A 13,652-nucleotide genomic window follows, 5' to 3' on the forward strand; every position below is an offset into this window, starting at 1 on the left:
GAGAAGCTCCGTGTTAAAAAAAAAAAAAAACATTCTGTGTTTTAAACCTGAAAGTCACAGAAGCATTTAGTTTGAAAGACTGTTCTGCCATTTACTGAGTGATTGATTTGAAAGAGGTAGTACTAGTATAATAATATTATCATTAATATTAAAATTAAACTAGTTATTGCTCATTTAAACATGGGAACGTGGACAGTATTGACAAGAGTTTAGATACTGATCTGTCCTCAGATTTGTAGCATAAATGGAGGCGACTCAGTTTTGTGGCTACTCTCCCTATATCCCAGAGTAATAGCTTTAACGCTTAAAGGAATCCTTAGAGCTCAATAACTTTTCTGTTCAGGAGATGAAACAAGCCCCGTGTCAATGGCAGGACCCCACAGAGGAAACATCTGTTCTCCGAAAAACATCAGTGCGCGCCTGACATTTGCCAAAGAGCACCTTTACACTCCAAAACACTGCAGACTAAAGGTTTTGTGGACTGATTGTTCTGGCTCCATTGTTAGGGGAGGAACAACCTGTTCTTCAAATGGCGTAAAAAAGGACTGTGTAGGCCAATGTGAAAACATCATCCCAGAAGCGACGTTCTGGGGGCATCGAGATTTGATGCTGCTCTCGTTGCTGAGAATGACCAAGTTTATCAAGTTGTCTTGAAAAGCAACTGTCCACCAGCAGAATCTCAGTAGAAGTTTGGTGATGCAGCAGGACGGTGACGCGAAGCATCGCAGCAAATCTACTACCAGGGTGATTTTGGAACGAAGGACATTTCGACTTATGGAGTGGCCAAGTCAGAACCCAGTGCTTGGCCCGACAGAGATGCTGAGGAATGACCTCAAGGGAGCCGTTCACACCAGACATCCTGAGAATATGTGTGAGCTCAAGTGGTTCTGTAAAAGAAAATGAGTGTAAATTACTTCCTGAACGTTGAACAGGTCTGATCAGTCGCTACTGGACGAGCTTGTTTGAGGTTACTGCTGACAAAGGAGGTTCGATGAGTTATTAAATACAAAAGTTTAGTGTTTAAAGGGTATGTTCAATATAGACAAAAGTTTGTGTTGTTTTCATCCTAATACATAATCTATAATCTCTTCTGCATCCAGTTTGAAAACTTGCCAGACATGAATTTCCGATGAGCTTGCTTGTTTTCTGATTGCATATTGTCTGCTTTCACAGTCTGCCCTCGGGGCGGTTACTGGAAAGCATTCCCGAGCGTTCTGGGGATGCGATGTGTTCATCTGAGGCGGAGACAGGCATGACCAGCAGCTCCTGCCCAAGGCCAAAACGCTTTTCATGAACTCTAAAGCATTTAACCCCTGTGCATTCTGAACATCCTGTAATCCCATCGTCTTAACGTTCAAAAATAAATGATCTCTAAATTCTTAAAATAAAGCAGCTAAATTAAAATGGAAGTTTTTACCTCCTCACAGTGCAGAAAAAAACTACATGTAATAAATGGAAACACTTTGGCAACACAAGAATATAAGAATAACATAAGATAATACATAGTAATACAAAGCAAAAGCATTAAGAATTTAAATCAGATAACCAATTAGCACTTGTAGGACAACACACGCTGTTTGCTTGACAGTCCCCCTCTGGGGCAAGTTCAAGAGTAATGCCAAACTTTCAATTGTTGAAACTGGGGATAATGAGGAAGAATATATATAAAGTCACACACACACACACACAGTTCTACTGGAGCACTGAACTATTCAGTGAACAAATCCTTTGAATCTTTTTGATGAACTGATCCCATTGATTCCAGACATTGAACACATTGAAGACTTTGAACAACGCTGAAATATTGAACTCCTTCATGCAGTTCATATAATACACCATTATCCAATTGTCTTCTTCTTCTCTCTTGATGCATACAGCATGTAATCTCTGTGACGTCAGATTTCACAGAGCTGGACGACATCTCGAAACGAGAGATGCTCATGGGAGAAGGACACAGAGCAAATGTTGCTGCACAATATGTTTGAGCATGCCACAAACTGAGGGACGGTGAATGACTGACAGCTCTTTGAATTGAAAACTGAAAAATAGAATAGAATAGAATTGAGAGAGAGAGAGAGAGGCCACGCCCACTGTTGCGCGTGCACCTGCTGCGCGCTCCAGGACTCACAAGTGGCCGAAGCGAGCGACGAGTCTCGGTCACAGAACATGGCGAAGTTAAGCGACCATGGGATTCGTCTGAGTTCCGTGCGTATATTTAATTCAACTTTCCAGGCGAGTCTGCTCCGTGTGGGATGCAGCCGGTGCGCGGCGGCTGTTGTCGCGGCAGACTGACACTGACAGGTCCGACGGGAGATTCTAACTGGGTCTCTGTTTGTTTCCCTTCCAGATGAGTCCTTCCTTCCTGCACAGCAACTCGACGAGTCACATCTGGCCCTTCAGCGCCGTGGCGGAGTTAGTAGGTAGGCTGTGTTGTACATCGTGTTGTCCCCCTCCCTGTCCCCGTCCGTGTCCCCCTCCCTGTTCCCATCCGTGTCCCCCTCCCTGTTCCCATCCGTGTCCGTGTTTCCATCCGTGTCCCTGTCCCCGTCCGTGTCCCCTTCCCGTCCGTGTTTCCATCCCTGTCCCCGTCCGTGTCCCTGTCCCCCTCCCCATCCGTGTCTCCGTCCGTGCCGTGTCCCCTCCCGGTCCCCGTCCCCATCCGTGTCCCCCTCCCTGTCCGTGTCCCCCTCCCTGTCTGTGTCCCCCTCCCTGTCTGTGTCCCCCTCCCTGTCCGTGTCCCCCTCACTGTCCGTGTCCCCCTCCCTGTCTGTGTCCCCCTCCCTGTCCGTGTCCCCCTCCCTGTCCGTGTCCCCCTCCCTGTCCCCGTGTCCATGTCCGTGTCCCCCTCCCTGTCCGTGTCCCCCTCCCTGTCCCCGTGTCCATGTCCGTGTCCCCATCCCTGTCCCCCTTCCCTTCCTGTCCCTGTCCCCCTTCCTGTCCCTGTCCATGTCCCCCGTCCCGTGCACCTGCAGCCGCTTGTGCATTTTCACGGTTTCCTCTCGGGCACTCTCTCTTCTGCGAACTTTTTGTTCAGCAGACGTTTGTGTCGCAAACTATTTGGAGCGTGTGGGACTTCCTCTTTACACACCACAAAAAGAGACTGTCAGCGTCCGTTGACAGATGATGATTATGTTGTTGAATAGTTTTTGAAAAGCCTTGTTGCATTTTCTGTCCTTATCCAACCCCCTTGCAATTGGTTATGGTATTTCCAAAAAAACATTCTAATAACTCTGGAAACAGCGGTTGCTCACAGGTCACTGTGTTTAAAGAGACTTCAGTACCTGCTGATATGTGTGTGCTGCCATTCCTCCACTCGGTGTTCGCTCATCAGCTCAGACCTGCTGATCTCCTGGTGGCTGCTGGCTCTCAGCAGGAGCCACAAGAGGAGTGTATCAATGCAGATGCACTGTTGATAGCCTAGATACTACTGAGGTCATTACACCTGCGGCTAATGTTTTTCTTGGTAAACACAGCCTGGGACAACAAACAATGCCTGCACTGTAGTAGTGTACATCGTATAGCCTCCTCTCACAGTGTGCTTGTCGGATCCAGTGGCGAACTACAATTCGATATACAAAAGAGCACACAAATCACAACATACCTTTTTCCAATGCACTTTACATGATAAGGTCGAGACCTTAATATATTACAGAGAATCCCAACAGGCGACACTGGAGAACAGAAACCAGGAAGAAACCACAGGCAGAACTGGACTGTGCAGGGCGGACAGCTGCCTCGACCGGTCGGGGGGATGAGAGGAGAGAAATTGCTGCTGAAATGGAATTGAGGGAGACGGAAAAAAAACAAGAATGATTTTCTGCAGGAGGGAATGAAGTGGAGCTTCAATCCACCAACAGCTGGAGGTGTATGGGAGCACATCATGAGGATGATTATACTGACTGACATCAGTTTAACATCAACACACACTGAGTGTCAAGAGATTCAATATGTCTCTGTGTGAAGTCGAACCATTTTAAATCCCGGCTCCCATCACAGAGTTATCTGAACATCCCAATGATCTAGAAGCTCTCACACTCACAATGAGAAGAAAAGCTGTCACACCACCTGGACTGTTTGTATGTGCCATGCATAGACAAATGCCTGATGGAAATGCAATCTCTTGTATGTAAACATCCATTGTCGATGTTTTAATGTTCTCTCATATTTTCCTAGATAACGCATTAGATCCTGGTGTATCTGCTAAACAGATCTGGATAGATGTAGTTGAAGAAGCCGGTCACCTCTGCCTCACGTTCGTTGATAACGGCAGCGGTATGACCCCCAACAAACTGCATAAGATGCTCAGGTGAGACACACACATTCACATGAAGTAAACATGCAGATGGAAGAAAAAAAAACTAATTAATAGTTATGTTGCATCAGAAATGTTTTCTTCTAAGTAGTCATCCACAGGGATATTGTTCCTTTCCTCAATATTCAACCACATTCAATGTCAGGTATTTCACACTGCACACACACTGCACACACACATTCTAAGCACACCCACACAATTTGCACAAATTAGCCGGTGACTACACTTAACACGCAGAGAGCTGAGGGTGTTTGATGGACTACTACAGTTGCATAAACTTGATTCAAAGCATTTTTTTTTCAAATCCATTAATCCTTTAAAAATGCAATTAATGATGAATGAACATGTTTGTGTTCAGCTTTGGTTTTACAGACAAGGGCTCGGGTAAAGCCAGTCAGCAGGCCATCGGCCTGTATGGGAATGGTTTCAAGTCGGGCTCCATGCGTCTGGGCCGTGACGCTCTCATCTTCACCAAGAACGGCGGCTGCCAGACTGTGGGCATGCTGTCTCAGACCTTCCTGGAAAACATCAAGGCCCAGGCTGTCATCGTCCCCATCGTCCCCTTCAACCAACAAACCAATATCCTTCTCAAGAAAATGAGAAAAGATTTCAGATCATTAGACGCAGTGTGTGTGTGTGTGTGTGTGTGTGTGTGTGTGTGTGTGTGTGTGTGTGTGTGTGTGTGTGTGTGTGTGTGTGTGTGTCTGTGTGTGTCTGTGTGTGTCTGTGTGTGTGTGTTGTTCATCATCAGCATAACTTCCTCATATCAAGCATCAAAACCTTTATCTTGATGATTACTGTCAGTCAGAGATGGAATTTAATGTTAATAATCATGTTTTCATTAGTGTATAATTACCTCTTTTTGTCGCCTTAGAATGAGCCATTCATATCTGCACCTCATCCATGCCTGCCATGTTTCCACAGTAGCCCAGAACAGACAAACCACACACTGACTCTAGAGAGAACCTTTTGTGTTTTTTGTATTGTGTTGGGGTTTTTTTTTCAGTTGTTTGCACTGTGCAACTTCACCATTAGATAACGCCAAATCCTACACACTCGGGTCCTTTAACTCAGTGTTACAGTCGCTGCTGGTGACAGAGGACTCGGAGGCCAGCCTGGCAGCCATCCTCAAGCACTCTATCGTCAGCTCCCAGGAGCAGATACACGCACACTTTGACTCCATTCTCTCCAAAAAAGGCACCAAGATATTAATCTGGAACATCTGCAGGTGAGAAATTGCACATCTGGTGAAGATGAATTAAGGTTGAAAGAGATTTCTTTTTTCACCTCCATACTAATAGTTCACATTTTTTGTGATATAAAAAAAAATTATGTTTTACAACTTGTGATATAAACTAATTTGCTTTGTTGAAGTTATATAAGACCAATACCACTCTCATGACTGTTTGGTAAATAGGATGCTACAGCCAGGAGACAGTGAGCTTAGCTTAGCACAATAACTGAGAGCAGAGGGAAACAGCTAGTGTAGCTCTGTCCAAAGGTAAATGTGTTGCACCTTTGTTGCTCATTATTAAACATGATGTGTGTCACAAATGTTAATTTCTACACTTTGTGGTTTGTACATAGTAAAAACTATGATAAAACATGTTGTGAACTTCAGAAGTGATGGAAGGCAGACTTCAGAAGTTCCCTTCCTACAGCCCCAGACTAACTATTTCACACTGGTCAAAAAGTTAGTGACCCCTCTTGATGTGTTGAATTCAGGTGCTTGATTGATGAGTATGCAAAGACAGACAGGCACACAGACAGGCAAACATACTGTACATGACCACACTAGGCTTTTGTTTAAGCATGCCTTTAGACAAATTAATGCAAATCATACACTCAAATACAAACAAAAGAATGGATAAAGAAGTGACATCGCTTTTCCCTGTTGCATTCTTCAGTAAAATCAAAAAAAAAAAATGTACATGGAGATAGAAAATGTCTCCATGTACATTTTTGGAGCCAGTGTTGGAGTAATTTTCAACTGCTCACTTTGATGTTCTTTCTCTTGAAGGGACAAAGATGGCAGGCTGGAGATCGACTTTGACACCGACGTGAGTGACTTTCGTTTGCCTGAGATTCACATCGAGGAGCTGAAGAAGGGGCTTAGGGGCAGTGGATCCCTGAGAGCCGAGCAGAACATCCCTGACACGCACTACAGTCTCAGGGTGAGTCGAGGGGTAAATCGTATCCCCCGTGAGATCACTACAACAGGACCACAGAGTCATCGTTAGTGACAGAGTGAGGACGAACCACTATTTGCTTTTGTTTTTTAGCATCAAAGGCAGTTGATTTATTGCCACATCACCCAAAAGGTGTATAAACAATATCAGCCTTTGTTGTGCTTTCGATCATATCACAGGATCTGCCCAGTATTCATGGAAATGTGGATGTTTTTTTTCTTCAATTTTTTAGGACTTCTTGTCCATGTTTGCTTAAACACTGGGATGAGAAGTTCCTTGATGACCTTGAAAAGAGAGGCTGAAATAGCACCACAAGGTCCATTAAGTGGCTGTTTTGGAGCTTTTGATCGTGTCACACAACTTTCCTCGGCACACGGAGATGAAGAATTTGTTGAAGAGGAGATTAATCCCACTCGTTTGTAGCTTCCTTTTTATTGAACGATAAAGGATAATTAGTGTAATAATTCTCTGTCTGTTTCTTTTTGTCTCAGGCCTACCTCAGTGTTTTATACCTGAAGCCGAGGATACAGATCATAGTGAGGGGGAAGAAGATTATTGCCAAACTGGTGTCCAAGAGTCTGACACACATTGAGCATGACGTGTACAAACCCAACTTCAGTGTATCCCTTCGCTATATGCATGTGGAGAATAACTCAGATTTAGTTTTATCCTGGTATTTTTGCTCTTTGCTCAGCTTCCAACTTCCTTACAATTCAGATTTTAGTTTCGATAAATGCAGGAACTGTTTTCAAACTTCTGGTTCTGTTCAGCACTGATAACTTGAGCAATATTCTGGAACCTGCCAATTCCCAGTACTGCTAGCCTTAACTAATGTCTGTCAGAAAGAGAAGGTGAAAGTGACCTTTGGGCTGAATCCAAAAAACAAATATCACTATGGAATCCTGATGTACCACAAGAATCGACTCATTAAGGCCTATGAGAAAGTAGGCTGCCAGCTGAAGGTAAAGAAAAGGTTTTTACTCTATGTCGTAACACGTGACAAATGCAGTGCTTTCCGCCATATTTAGTATTAATACAGCTGATATTTTCCCATTCCTACATCTCACACCCGTAATTTTCTACAGGCTTCAGGTCAAAGAGCAGGAGTCGGCGTCATCGGTATCATCGAATGTGACTTTCTCAGACCGGCTCACAACAAGCAAGACTTTGTGTACACCAAAGAATACAGGTAGGGCATACACACACACACAACAAAATGTCAGACACCCCTGAGGGGTTTTATGCTAACAGCTGTGGAGTTACCTGCTTAGTTTGAGGCTTTCAGGAAACAAAGGCAGAAAATAATGCTGCATACTGTATTTACAAACTTATGTTTGCACCAATGACTCATCGAGCTTTTCCAGGAAGTGCTTTCACATAAGATGAGAATACTTTGCAGCAGAGTCACTTAAAAAAATAATGGCCACAGTATTTTTTAAGTCATTTTCTTCAGTGAAAGAGACCTGTCAAGAAAAATTACTGCATTTGCACTTATGCAGTTGTGTGGCAGCTGACATTCACTGATGACATTGTCCTGAAGTTTTATGTATGGCTGTGTGTGGGAATGCAAATGTCAGCAAATGTTGCTCCGGACATTTTCCGAAACTTTTCCGACCAGCTCCCAAGTAAAATTTCCGGTCAGCATGTGAGATTACAGTAGGAAAATCTCTGGAAAATTCACAGCCTTCTATCCAGGCGCCATCCTTCGCCTGAATGTTCCCGCCAAAAGATTCCAGGTGTTTTGAAGACGTTTGGCTCAGACAATGTCCCGCTGTGTGAACGACAAACTCTGGAAAATGTCCGGATTAAAATTCTTCGGATAATTTCCGCAGTTCGTGTCTGAAAACAGCTTGTGTGTGATATAAAGGAAAACCTCTAAAAGAAAATTCATTAACTTTTCCTTTTTCTCCTCTGAAGACTCACCCTCGGTGCTTTGGGCCTAAAACTCAACGACTACTGGCAGGAGGTGACAAAGAAGAGGGCAAGAGAGCGCGAGTTCCAGGCCCTCGACTCTAGAGAAGAAAATAAAGATGAGCCTGCCGCTGATGAGTTAGTGTTGAATGGTGTTGTTTTGTGTTTTTTTTAAGCAGCAAGTGTGAAAACCACATTTAGTTTGAATGTTGTTACTTAAAGAAGAATGTGGTTCATCCGGTCCATCTGGCGCCTGTGTACGCAAACTATTTCAGGTTTTTACAAGCAATAGGATTCCACTTTATTTGGATAGTCAGAGAGTTTACAGCGTATTTGTAATATTCCACTAATCTTTGTTGAAGATTCAACTAACATTTAGTAAACCATTTTGTTTTTTGGTGAGGGTAAGCAAGACCTTTGAGTTGTTGAATCTCAATTAATAACCCATTGAAATGTCATCCCACTGTATGTGCTGTGTGTCTGTTTGCAGCGGTCCCGTGTGGCTACAGTGTGAAGAGTGTCTGAAGTGGCGGAGCGTCCCTGCAAAGCATTATGATGTGGCTCCTGAAAGCTGGGACTGCAGCCGGAACCCCAATCCACGTTACAGGTGTGCGTTTGAAATGATTCATTTCCTGCATTGTTTTTGTCAAAAACAGGCACAGTTATTTTAACACTGTTTCCCTCTGGGGTTTTCAAAGTCTGACACTGATCCCGTTGAGATGAACCCGAGATGAAACACACTCCATTGTAATCCTCCACTCCATTTTAATGGGGCATTATGACTTATAGTAAATCTTTATTTTCCTACATGTGACTATTATTTAGTCACATCTGATTGGTAGATATTTAAGCACTTGATTTTGAAACTACAGCCTCTACAGAATCCATACTTCTGTAGTATGGATTCAGTTAGGTATGCTGTGGGCTGGAACTTGAGCCTCCTTTTTGAACATATTGGCAAAAAAAAGTGTGTGTGGTGGTGTAGGCTGTTACAAGAACTGTTGAAGTTCCTGAGTCACGTGTCCTTGTCTTTTAGACGCTGCTCTGCACCAGAGGAAGCAGAAGAGAGCGGGGAGCTGCTCACACCCAGCTACCAGAAAAACCAAAAGAAACAGTAAAGTCCTCTGCTGTGTCTGTGTGGGGAAATGTATATGGGCATACGTGTGTGTGTGTGTGTGTGTGTGTGTTTGTATGTGTGTATGTGTGTCCAAGTGGAGGATTGGGAAGAAGAAAAGGTCAAGGGTTTGAGAGCACAAAGAGCGAGGGAATCAGAGAAAGAACATTTACAGTATGTGGATGACAGCTAAGTCAAGTCAAATAAATATAATTACTTACAAAATATTTTTCTATTTTGCAATTAGAACTGGGACACACAGTACTGCATGTCATCTTGGAACAATTCCAGAGACCTCCAAGGCTAAATCCATCACTCGCCAAATTAAAAGAACAAAAGATCAAAAAAAGTGTAATGTGCTCTTCTCTGGATTGCGCCGCATCCCTCCACAAACTTTCATGGAATTCGGTTTGGTAGTTTTTGTGCTTTCCTGCAGACAAACAAATAAGGAAGATGCATGGATCTTATCAAGATCCATGCATTGACTTTCTTGAAATTAAACCATGACATATATGGATTATCTTCTGTTTTGATTTCCCTACAGAGAGCATGCCAAAAGAAGAAAACGAGAAAGATCACTGGAGGTCTGTGAAAAATGTTTCTTATACTCAGACTTTCTCATGGATAAAGGAACCACTCTTCTGCCTATCGCTTTTGGACCTGTATTTCAAATGTGTTCCGTTGTGTGTCGCAGGTGTGTGAGTCTCAGGACCAGCAAGCCAAACATCAAATCCTCTCGCGTAGTTCATCAGAGCCTTTTCATCCCACCTACCAGTCTGCACACACACCCGACCGATGCCACAAAGAGGAAAACACACTTGAACGTGACCAGACACAAACAGATCATCACACAGACACACACACGAATAACGAGGCACAGACACAAAACAGGATGACGGCTGGAGTCCCACACACTCAACAGAAGCCTGACGCAAGAGAGACAGTCATCGAAGACCAGATGCAAATCGGACAGGTGAGCGTGGATAAAGAGGCAAATTCCCAGAGCGGTGAAAGTGGAGAGACAGATGAAAAGAAAGACACGCACATGGAGCGAGAAGAGAGCACCGACACATTAAGGTGAGTGTTGTAGGTCTGCTGTATCTTCACACTTGCGAATAATCTAATAATTATAATCCCTAAAGAGGCAACCACACAGTTCCAGGTGGTGTTTAAAAATGATGTGATGCAGTTACAATAGTATAAATTAATCGCTAGTGACTATAGACAAAAGAAACAAATTATTATTGTTTTAGAAAATAAATGAATGTCAGTAAAAGGCCAGTAAAAAATACAGGGTATTTGTTTTCAGCTGCATTATCACACAATAATAACATAACTTTGACAACAAAATTAAACTTGTGACATGTTCAGTGTTGTGGTCACCTGTCTCAAGGATGTAGGCACACAAAAGATGTATATTTAAGATGTCATGTTGATTTTCACACAGCCCTGGTCGTGAACAAACTGACCTCAAAAGCACATCAGGATTTTTATTTAACTGTGAGAGAAAGAAGACTGACATAGAGAACATGGCGGACGAGATGACTCCACAGATACAAACACTTTCCTTGGAGAAGACCGAGCAGGACGGTAGCAGCGGCGTATTGGAGAAACCAGGCGACGCAGCGCAGCAAACACCCACCATCCTCACCTGGACCCCCTCACTCCCCCCCGCCCAGACCGTGCTTGTCTCCCCGCAGAGTCCAGCAGAGGGGCCGCAGGGCCGACTGCCTCTCAATGTCATGAACTGGGAGGCTGAAGTTCAGAAACTGGCTGGTTTGGAGGAGGCGGCTCAGGGGCTACGGAGGCTTCTAGGTCTAAAGACGTCTCAAGGCCCGATGACAACTGCCGATTGCGGCGCTGAAAAGCCCAAAGAAGTGGCAGCAGCTCGCAGAGAGGTCGGCTGCCAGACGGACATGGCTGAGGTCAGCAGGGTTCATATCTATCCAATATCTTAGATTCATTATTAAAATGATAATTTACAAAAATTCAAAAATCTAACCATATTTTCTAAAAAAATAAAATAACTCTGAAGTGTTCTCGCTGTTTCTGATGTGGTTTGTCCATTGTAAAACTGGGCATGAGTTTTTAACTCCGAAAGTTGCTTGTCCAGAGTCAGAGAGCTGAACGTGGACAGAGGGAGCAGCCCGAGCAGAACAGACCCAGGATGGAGAAAACTGACACTCAGAGCCGGACAAGAGTCTCTGACAGCGAGGCCTATGAAGGCAGCAGGTGTGTACGTTCTCCACACGCACACATGCAGTACAGTTGCATACACAGAGGCTTTATATAGGGAAATTATCTTGTACACACATTTTCACTGAATTGTGTTTTTATGTTTGGCTCATGATGGTTGACACTGGTCAGAAATACTGAGCCACGCCGTTTGTTTGAAGACTTTGGGTTGTGGACAACCGATATTGAAGTCCAATTTCTGCGTCTGTAAAATAATTCACTATCTCTGTTCAGTCACAGGTGACAAACTACTGCCTTCCAGATGTTAACATCTGTTACTCTACACATACAGTGTAAAATCTTGATTTAAAAAAAAAAATTCCTGTAACTTTTAGGATGACGATTTTGTTTTAGTTTTCACCAGACTAATGAACCAAATGAAATGATACATCAATCAGTGTCTGTCTTTACCAGCATTCTACTTTTGTTTTTAAATTCTCACTTCTCATATCCTTTACATTCATTTACATGTTCTTGTTCTCTGTTTTTGTTGACGCATGGATAAAAGGTAATGTTCTCACCCGGGTGACTGAAATGTGAAATGAAACCTGTTCGGTTTTGCAGCTTTTATAACGAAAACTGTTCTCCAAACAGATCAGCACAGGAGGATCTGCGTGGTCTCCGTAACAACTTGGTGGTGCTTCTCACGGCCCTCCTGCCCCAACTAGATCTGACTGACATCAGCCTGGAGACCCCCGACGTGGACAACATCCTGCAGCAGATCCTAGAGGTCAACTCACTGAAACTGTGATCAGTTTGGTTTTTTTTAAATCCAACAGATTTCTCTTTTTTTCAATAACTATAAAAAATATGCAGTAATCTTTGCATAGTTATCCTTTAATGTTCACTTGGAAAGTCATGTCATTCTCACATTGTAGTCCTGGTACTGGTCCTTGTGGATGATCTCTCTGATATAATAACTTTATATCCTAAATATAAGTAATAAGTGCTGCAGTTTATAGTTGCTCAGTGTGCCTCAAGCTACATGTAGCTGTAAAATAGCACTGCACCAATACTGATATTAGTATACAATTCTTTGTATACAAATATCTGTTAAAGAAATACTATACATATATATATGGAGCTCCTCTTGCATTTGTTCTCCCTCTGTTTTTATATGGTTTTCTATTAAATTAAGCTTATTTTATATTAATGCGAATGTTCATCTGATGCTGTTTTTTATAGATTTGTTCACATACTATTTTATAAACAAGACAATTTACGTTTGCATTAAAACACTGAAACCATTTACTGTAAACGGCCTCTTTATTTTCAAACTTCTCATCACCGCAGTGAAAATGAGGTAGTTCTGTTGTATATTTGCCACAAGGTGGTGGTAAACCTCTGAAATTGTATATTTGTAAAAGACGGAACACATTATTTAGGAATTAACATAATTATTACTCTTAAACAATAATTTGTACTATTCTATATATTCTAAAATGTTTTACAAGGAGCTGTGTCATTACTTTTCATCTCTTATGGAGAAGACCTTTACTGAGTATCTCAGATTTCCAGATAACCCCGAGGTCTCCTTTTATATACATATGTATATATTCATGATACAGTATGAGACATTGTTATTTATTTTTTACAAGCAGACAAGCATCAAATAAAAGTTATTGATGGCAAATGGTATAAAATGTTTGTGTTTTTAAATGTGTTTCGATCCATATTTCCATTTCTTATTTTATACATGTGACTATTATGTGATGCTTTGTTTGAAAAAAAAAGGGGGTTCATACTGTACTATGCAATTTATGTTTTTTCTATGGTTCTTTCGAACAATAAATGCATATAAACGGTTCCTCCGAAATCCTCATCCTCGTTTCATTTGATTTTTTTTTTACATTTACATGGTTGTATTTTTTTGGTTTGTGATCACTGTTTG

At 42.6% G+C, this 13,652-nt stretch overlaps 1 protein-coding gene across 2 annotated transcripts; it reads left to right on the forward strand.

Annotated features, from left to right (window-relative positions):
* Positions 1 to 125: 125 nt before the first annotated feature.
* zgc:152774 (uncharacterized protein LOC553526 homolog) lies at positions 126 to 13,008 on the forward strand. 2 transcript variants are annotated; one of them, XM_035650085.2, is made up of 17 exons: positions 126 to 2,232; positions 2,348 to 2,420; positions 4,174 to 4,306; positions 4,671 to 4,891; positions 5,393 to 5,540; positions 6,333 to 6,486; positions 6,993 to 7,121; positions 7,344 to 7,463; positions 7,587 to 7,690; positions 8,419 to 8,550; positions 8,903 to 9,019; positions 9,449 to 9,526; positions 10,071 to 10,110; positions 10,221 to 10,603; positions 10,974 to 11,451; positions 11,640 to 11,758; positions 12,356 to 13,008. In XM_035650085.2, the coding sequence occupies exons 1-17, from the start codon at positions 2,167 to 2,169 to the stop codon at positions 12,510 to 12,512; spliced, it is 2,652 nt and encodes an 883-aa protein (XP_035505978.2). In that variant the 5' UTR covers positions 126 to 2,166; the 3' UTR covers positions 12,513 to 13,008. The 2 variants fall into 2 exon arrangements, with proteins under 2 accessions (XP_035505978.2, XP_035505980.2); XM_035650087.2 differs by having other exon boundaries at positions 126 to 2,205.
* The last annotated feature ends 644 nt before the right edge of the window (positions 13,009 to 13,652 follow it).

Source organism: Scophthalmus maximus, chromosome 9, assembly GCF_022379125.1.
Source record: "Scophthalmus maximus strain ysfricsl-2021 chromosome 9, ASM2237912v1, whole genome shotgun sequence".
In the NCBI taxonomy this organism is placed as follows: Eukaryota; Metazoa; Chordata; class Actinopteri; order Pleuronectiformes; family Scophthalmidae; genus Scophthalmus; species Scophthalmus maximus.

Coding starts and splice junctions, on each gene's coding strand:
- zgc:152774 (XM_035650085.2), top strand. CDS start 2,167: ATGGCGAAGTTAAGCGACCATGGGATTCGTCTGAGTTCCGTGCGTATA. Junction 7,691..8,418: donor GTGTACACCAAAGAATACAG/GTAGGGCATACA, acceptor TCTCCTCTGAAG/ACTCACCCTCGGTGCTTTGG. Junction 10,604..10,973: donor GAGAGCACCGACACATTAAG/GTGAGTGTTGTA, acceptor ATTTTCACACAG/CCCTGGTCGTGAACAAACTG.